General features: G+C 50.2%; 1 protein-coding gene across 6 annotated transcripts in view; it reads right to left on the minus strand.

Moving 5' to 3' along the window:
* Window positions 1-1028: 1028 nt before the first annotated feature.
* LOC104912428 (cytochrome P450 2J2-like) overlaps window positions 1029-8313 on the minus strand; it is a 23547-nt gene continuing 16262 nt past the window's right edge. For 2 of the 6 annotated variants that reach the window (XM_019618728.2, XM_010716064.3), the window contains exons 8-11: window positions 3425-3612; window positions 3192-3293; window positions 2981-3119; window positions 1029-1666 (exon numbers count right to left, since the gene is read on the minus strand). In XM_019618728.2, the coding sequence (XP_019474273.1) occupies window positions 1491-1666; window positions 2981-3119; window positions 3192-3293; window positions 3425-3612 (605 nt within the window). In that variant the 3' untranslated portion in view covers window positions 1029-1490. Of the gene's footprint in view, window positions 1667-2980; window positions 3120-3191; window positions 3294-3424; window positions 3613-4080; window positions 4214-4427; window positions 4605-5794; window positions 5956-7012; window positions 7163-7380; window positions 7628-8077; window positions 8308-8313 lie in introns of those variants that run through there. The other 4 variants (XM_010716063.2, XM_031554898.1, XM_010716065.2 and 1 more) reach the window with 4 other exon arrangements.

Consider the following 8313-nt stretch of genomic DNA (forward strand, 5'->3'; position numbering starts at 1 on the left):
AGGGACGAGCGCGTCCTGCCCGGCGGTGACACCGGCCCCGCTCCGGCCCTCTGTCCCGTCCCGTCCCTCCCCTTCCCTTCCGAGGATTAATTTTACCGGGCACGCTGTTTTGCTGCCGGCTGAGAACTGCTGTTCCCGTGATGCGGTGGGCGGTGCGGGCTGCTTCTGTTTGGGGGATGTCAGCTGTGGCTGCGGAGATGCGGAAGTGAGTGAAAGGAGCTGCTGCGTTCGCTTGATAAAGTTAAATCAGTGCTTTAACGTGGACTCTAAAGCACTCACAAAAGTTCCCTTGCACTCACATGAGATGCTCCGCTCCTGAAGTGAATGTTTTCGTGTCTTCTGCCCATTTAAATAATCAAGGACGGAAGAAAAGGAAGATTGCAGCCATTTATTGTCCCCCATGTGTAGATAAGAAAGCAATAAAGTTGCAGGGACATTCTGGTAGACCAGAGATGAGAAGTGCATGAGGTGAGCAGAAATGCTGACAAGGCAGTGTATAATCTCCATCAGCTCTTGAACGTGGTCATGGCCCCTGCATTTCATCCTGGGCAGCACTGCAGTGCCAGCTAAGCCTTCCCCACTGCTACCTGCCCAGTGCTGAGAGAGGGCTCCGGATTGGGGGAGGGAAAAGAAGACCACTGAGGTAACACCAGGAGACAGGACCTGTATTTGCTATGGCTCCAGGTGCTGCTATTTTAGAAACAGATGTCAGAAATGGCACTTGCCATCCTCCGAGTGTCTGTCACTGCATTAGTTGCAGTGGTGCGGCAGAACTCAGCCACTGGTCTTGTTGGTTTTCCTGCTGGCTTGCTCATAGAGCTAGGATCATGAATGTTCATCAGCTCTGCATGAATGGCCTGTGCTGTTCCTGTGCCCTCCTTTCCTGCCAAGAGAGAGCTGGTGCCGTGCAGCTCAGCATGGCTCTGCACCCCATCCCTGCTGCCCCAAATGCTGGCACGGCTGGAGACTGCAGGCAGCGCTGAAAAGGCTGTGCTGGTCATCACTTTGCAAAATGCTTCACAACAAAAATGTTTCAGTCAGGATTTATTACTGCTCAAGAGAGGGAGATTTCACAAGGCACTGTGGTATTTTTCTTTTGACAAATGGCTTTCCTAAGTAGGAACTGACTGCAATTACTGCTTGTACCAGTATAGTGAGATGAGCTCAGGTGTGCTCTCTGCCAGTACTGATCCACAGCTGTGAGGTACGGCCATCCAGCATGGAATAAAGAATGTTCCGAGCTCCTCATTCACTGGCAGTGCTGGGCTACAAGCCCAGAAGAGCTCGAGCCCATCAAGTACTGATAGACCTTCTCATCTGACAGAGTCTGCAAGATCTGCTTGTAAAAAGAAATTATTCTGCATTTGCTTAGAAAGAAACAGAACACGTGAGGAGGTTGTTACTAAGGCACACGGTGGCTGGTGAATGCTCAGTCTGTGCATCTGTGCCAAAGCTGAGAGTTCTCCCTCTGACAACAGCGGCCGCGCTCCCTACCGAGGCACTGCACAGATCTTGTAGGGCCGCGGGGCCAAGGTGATGCCCATCGTGAATTTGAGGTCGAGGATGGTGTCCGGGGGAGCCTGGAAGGTGAATTTCTGGAGCAGAGCCGTGAAGAAGAGGAAGAGCTCGGCGCGGGCCAGCAGCTCACCCAGGCAGGCGCGCTTCCCTGCGGAGACAGCCGCCCAGCGCCCATTCAGCCCTGCTGGCTGCCCAGCTGCTTTCTCTGCTGGAAAAGCCTCGACACACACCTCCTGCAGGAACATCACCCTGCCCGCATCCCCTTGCCCACCTTCCATTTCCAGCACCAGCACTGCCGTCCCAACTGAGCTCCCGATGGGTGATGCAGTGAGGGCACGTGCATGTCAGTGTATACACACACATTTTATTCTACCCTGCTGGGATGAGCAGTGCTTCATGTGCCTGGCTGGGCTCCAAGGAATGGAACCAAATCACCAGAGAAATTGTGCCATGCTTGGGCAGGAAATTGGAGATGCTAAAATCACTCTGTGCAGGGAAGCTGTTGGCCAGGACAGGCACCCTGTGGTGGTGGAGGCAAAGCCACCAGCTGTGTGGGAATGCATCATAGGATCACAGAATGACTTGAGTTGGAAGAGACCCCAACGATCAGCAAGTTCCAACCCCCCTGCCACAGGCAGGGCCACCAATCTCCAGATCTGGTACTAAACCAGGCTTCCCAAGGCCACATACAACATGCTCTTGAACACCTCCAGGGATGGAACATCCACAACCTGTCTGGGCAGCCTGTTCCAGCACCTCACCACTCTCTGTGAAGAACTTCTCCCACACATCCAATCTCATCCCTCCTTTAGCTTATAACCATTCCCCCTTGCTACGTCACAATCTACCCGAGTAATAAGGTGATTCTCCTTTTTATATTCCTTTTAAATACTGGAAGGCTGCAATGGGGACTCCGTGCAGCCTTTTCTTCTCCAAGCTGAACAAGCCCAGCTCCCTTAGCCTGTCTTCACAGGGGAGGTGTTCCAGCCCTCTGAACATCTTTGTGGCCCTCCTCTGGACCCTCTCCAACAGCTCCATACTTTTTCTGTGTTGGGGTCTGCAGATGTGGATGCAGTACTCCAGATGGGGCCTCACGAGGGCAGAGCAGGGAGAGATTATCCCCTGCCTGTCCCTGCTGGCCAACCTTCTTCTCAGTGGGAGCACAGAGCACTGCTCTCACCTTGCTGATTGCATTTTTGGGGTCTCTGGAATTTCTGTAGTCTCTCATGCACTTGTTAAAAGGTCTAAGAGATAGTGCTGTTGGTGCTTTGGGGGGGGCCCATGGTGACTGGTAAGGAAGGGGCTGCTTTTCACCAATATGGACAATGGGCAAGCATCAGCTCCCATGATGGAGCCAATGTCTGCTGTATCCATCACAAATTCGCTCAGGGTCTCCATTGTGCAGCTGGAAGCCTCATCCCAGTGCTTCAGAACAGAAGCATCGAACTGCAGCTGATCTTACCTATAGAAAATGGCATAAAAGCCTCCCTTTTCCAGAACTGGCCGTCCTTCAGGAAATGCTGGGGGTTAAAACTGTGAGGGGTTTCCCACTCCTTCTTGTCAAACATCACAGAGGATATATTTGCAATCATAACAGTGCCCTGGTACAAGAGAAAGAAAATCACTTTGCACTCTCTCTGTCACTGCCAACAGGAGGGGGATTTTTACCCTACCTCTTGGTCACTATAAGGAGCATCCATAGTCAAATCTGCCACAAGCATGTATTCTACTCCAACTGCATGGCCGTGTTTTTTGCCTGTTTCTCTAAGAATAGACTGTAAGGAAAATGATCCATCCCTTGATAGTAAGTATGGATGCCTCAGCCCAAAGCATATATACTGGTTCCTGCATAGATGGAGAAATGGGAGACTCCTGCTAGTACCTCAGTGCGTAGGAGTGGGGTTACCTTAGGCACCCGGAAGCCAGCCAAGACTGTGTCCTTCACTGTCTGTCTTGGGACATTCAAAGGGATGATGTTGCTTTTCCTCTGCACTTCATGGATGACAGCGTTGGTGTAGGGCATGTTGTTCCTGTCCTCCAGGGCTGGCTGCCGGCACTGCCCAATGACAGCATCGATCTCGGCTTGCACACGGGCTGTTTGGAAAGAGCAGGGATCAGCTATGGTGCAGCAAAGCCGTGGAAGCTCTGGGGACACCACGACATGTTTGCTGTGAGGGTCTCCCAAGGACCATCCCAGGGCAATTGTGTGCCACCAGGGGACTTGTGGCACCTCTCTATGAGTTCATCACTCCAACTACTAAATGGGCCCTGTGCCTTGTGTAAAGCACCTGACACCTCTGCTGGAAAGCCCTCATGGGTCTCCAGTGCTTCTATGGCTGGTGGCCACATCTGTCTCTTGTTTCCAAAGTAAAGCATTACAAAATTACCAGGGCAAGTGTTAAAACAGAAAAAGCACACACATGAAAAAATAAACGAAACAATATTTTGCATCTCTCCTGTTTGAGTATAGAGGGATTCCTGATGGTCTTTCAAAAGAGTGACTCTCTTATCAAACCACACAGGCAAAACCCAGGAAGCACACAGCCCTGCTGCTATGTGTACCTTGAATTTCTGGATACATGGCCATATACAGCAGGGCCCAGCGGATGGTTGTGGAAGTGGTCTCAGTCCCAGCAAACAGAAGGTCAAGAGTACATGCCACCAGGTTATCCTCACAGAAGTCACTGCCATTATGCTTCAGAAAATCAAATGTTAGTGCCACATGAACACAGTTCTGCCCCAAGGCTTTTGGCAGAAGCATTCTCAACCCTCCAGTGGATGCCCCAAACCTGATGTCCATCCTGAGCTCACAAATGGACACACCAGCAGCTCAGGTAGGATCTGGTTTGTTTCTCAGCCCTCCTGATCTCCAATCCCCACTGAGGAAGGGTTTGCTCCACATTGCTGACCTTGGCCATCTCCTGCAGGTAGCTGTCAATGAAGTCTCGGCTTTCTGAGGGGTTCAGGTCTTCCTTATGTTTGCTGATCACATTGCACACAAAATTTTTCATCAGCTTCCAGTTTTTAAAAATGGTTTGGTGGGATCCAGGGAGGTACTTCATTATGGAGGGGAAAGCATTGTACAGCTTTGGACAGAAAGAAAGAGGAAAACTGAGTAAAGGACTGAAGCCCCTTCTATTTTCAAGACTTGAAAAGCCTACAAAGCCACAACCCTACATTGCTGGAGTAGATGGAATTAACTCATTTCCAGAGGAGCATGACAAAGGATTGCTATCTCCATTGTCAGAGGAACTACTGCATTCCTCAGAGTTACAGCAGGAAGCCTGGCACTCAGTGGAGGTGATGATGCTGTGTGAAAGAGAGCAATGTGAACATTGCACAGTTTGAAAATATAGCCGAACGAAATTACATGAAGAAGCATTCTGTGAAACAACATGATGAATGGCAGTGAATGTCCTTAGCAAAATTATCGTTGCTCCTTCCCATGACCTCCCCTAGGGCCCTGCTCAAACCCTCTGCTGTATTCAGCTCCCTCCCAAAGCACAGGAAAACTAGCTGGGGCAGCTCAGCTTTGTGATCAGTGGGGACTGCATCTTCACCAGGATGCATTCAGAGGTGGAGAGGGATCACACAGCCCTGTGTCTTCACGGCCTCAGAGGAGAGGGAAACATCTCCTGTGCTTGGCCCGACCTCTGTGCTTGGTGATGGCCTCACGTTGAGCAGTGTGTGCAGTTTTGAGTGCTGCAATATATTAGGATGTGGAACTATTAGAGAGCACTAAAGGAGTGCAAAGAAGATGGAGAAAGGTTTAGAAGGCAAATGTATGGGGAGTGCTGAGGTCCCTTGATTTGTTCACCATGGAGGAGAATGAGGAGAGGCCTCATGGTGGCCCTGCAGCTCATCATGGCGGCCTGCAGCTCCTCACAGGGTGAAGGGGCAGCGCTGAGTTCTGCTCTCTGGTGACAGCACAGGATCCAAGGGATTGGCATGGAGCTGTGTCAGGACAGAGTAAGGTGATTAGGAAAAGGCACTGCACCATAGGGTGGGGAGCACGGGACATCTCTTCAGGGCAGTGGGCATGGCCTTGAGCTAACTGAGATCAGGGAATGTTTGAACAGTGCTCTCAGAAATAGGGTTTGGACCGTAACTATTCTTACATGGAGCCAGGAACTTGACTTGATAACCCTTATGGGTCCCTTCCAAGAGGACATTCTCAGAATCTAAAAAGTGCTCGAGCATTTGTGGTTGACTCCAGAGAAGAAACAATAGCTTTTCAAATCCGCACGCTACCTGTGCTGGGGCAGGAGGGCTGTACCTGGCTCATTATCTTCCCTTGGAGGGTAACAGTCTCATCCATCATCCGCAGCAAGCTTTGGAAGTCCTCATCATGGTATTCAAACCGATTGCCAAAGGTGACGGAGCAGATGATGTTTGAAACAGCATTGTTGATTTTAAGGTGAGGGTTGAAAGGATTTCCTGGAGATGGAAAAAGGAACAATCAATTCTCTTCTTGACTCCACAGAAACAAAGGGAAGAAAGCACCATCATCAGATGGAAAATAGTCAACAAGTGAAATGAGTGGTTTTCAGTGGGAAAACCTCCTTCTTGGAGACGCTTGTTTACTTTGGAAAGAAAGATCGGAAATGACTCAGAAGAGAAAACAACATTGGTGCTGACAGGTCCATGGTATTTCTTAGAGGTCTCAAATTCAGCAAGAGGACAAAGGTGGGGTAAGAATACTGTTACACAGCTGTATCTATCAGTTAATCTGAAGGCAAAACACCTGTAGAGGGAGTCTGGGATGCTGGCACATTACCAGCATTGCTTGTGAGATGAAGAGAAATGTTGGTGTGTTAGTTGGCAGCTGGCTGAAGGTGAGCCAGTAGTGCCACATAGCCAAGGCGGCAAAGGGCATCCTAGCTTGTGTCAGCTACAGTGTAGTCAGCAGGAGCAGGGTGGCGATCTTCCCACTGTTCTTGGCACTGGTGAGGCTTACCTCAAGTGCTGAGTTGAGTTTTGGGCCCCTCTCTTCAAGAAAGACATTGAGGCCCTGTGAAGGGTCTGGAACACAACTCTGATGGCCAGCTGAGAGAACTGAGATTGCTCAGTTTGTAGGAGTTTCAGTGGAGAAATCACTGCTCTCCAGAACTCCCTGAAAGGAGGTCGTGGCAAGCTGCGTGTCGATCTCTCCTCCCAGCTGTCAGTGACAGGATGAGAGCTACTGGCATTAAATTGCTTCACAGGAGGTTGAGGTGAGGTATTAGGAAGAATTTCTAGGAGAAGAGGTCAGACATTGGAACACGATGCCCACAGACGTGGAGGGCATTCAAGAAATGCAGAGATGTTGCACTGAGGGCAACTTGTGGGCATTCTGAGGGTGAGTTGGTGTTGGTCTTGATGATCATAGAGATCTTTCCTTCCTTAATGATTCTACTGTTCTATGATTTTTCAGCAGGCACTAGCATGGGGGAAATTAAAATAGTCTAAGCTGGATTCTGCCTTCAGCACAACTGCTGAGGGAAGTGGTCCTCACCCTGCTCATCCCTGAACGCATCCGTGAGGAATCGGCACTCCTCCTGGATCCGCTCCTCCAGGCTCCTCTTCCCCAGGCCAAAGTTTCGGAGGGTGGTCAAGGTGAACCTTCTCTGCTGCTTCCACAGGTGCCCATTGGAGAAGACCAGCCCTGGCAGAAGCATTCCACAGTGAGCAAAGGAAGATGCTCTCAGCAAGGGGAAGAAGCAGGAGGACATCTGCCTTTATAAAGGAGGCTCAACCATGCTCGTGTACTGCTCAGAGTGAATGTCAAGCTAGGGCATTTCCTCCAGCTTTCCTCCTGCCAGGTTCAAAAGAAAAAAAAAAAAATCAATGCTTTTTAGATATAAGACTCTGTTGATAACTTACCCAAATTGCCAAAGACCTCTGTGTTGATAGGAATTTCTGGGCGATCCATGAAGTTCTCTCCCTGGCTCACAAGGGTTTCCTTGACCAGTGGCAGCCCATTTACAATCACAAATGACTGGCTGCCTATTTGCATGCTGAAGACGTCTCCATGTTTTTCAGTAAGCTGCGGATGAGGTAATTAAGTATATGAGGGTATATTTGCAATGACATTTTCAACTGGAAGAGGGAAAGCCTTGGCATCCTGCACCTGCAGAGAGGGACAGGCAGACTTCAGTGGAAATAGGGCAAACCGAGCCTGGGAGAGGCAGCAGAATGGATGCACAAGTATTGGCTTGATTGCGTGCAGACTTTTTCCTCATTTCTCCTATCAGTGTTCTGAAGTTGGGGTAAAACCCTACAGGCTGCATTTTCCAGGCTTTGCAAGACTTAGCTGAGCAAGGATTTTCAGCTGGTGTTTAACTCTTTTCCCAGTCACACTTGTCATCAGAACAACGAACAGCTGAAGTGGAACCCATGGTTCTGTCCCTTCCCCTTGGACCCAAGGATGTGGCTCTGGAATCCTGGGCAAAGCTCATCCACCTTGATGATCATGGGCTAACCTCCTCCCCACTCATGGAGAGCCCTCTGTGGGCCATGGATGTGACCGGAATTAGACTGCATTGGGTTGGCCAGTACCACATGTTGTGAATCCCCTTACCTTTTGCACCATGCCAATGGGGTCATTGATAACCATCATAAACTGCACATTTCCCAGGAATGGCAGGGCAAAAGGACCGGGGGGGAAGTCCTTCGGCTTTCTCCTCTTCATGTAGTCAGCGACGAGCAGGAAGACAAAGAGGAAGACGAAGAGCATCTGCAGGGAGACGCTGTCCCACAGGAAGCGCAGCATGGTGCGGCCGCAGCTGCGGGCACAAACGCAGACGGGCTCGGGCC

Source organism: Meleagris gallopavo, chromosome 10 (genome assembly GCF_000146605.3).
Source record: "Meleagris gallopavo isolate NT-WF06-2002-E0010 breed Aviagen turkey brand Nicholas breeding stock chromosome 10, Turkey_5.1, whole genome shotgun sequence".
Lineage (NCBI taxonomy): Eukaryota > Metazoa > Chordata > Aves > Galliformes > Phasianidae > Meleagris > Meleagris gallopavo.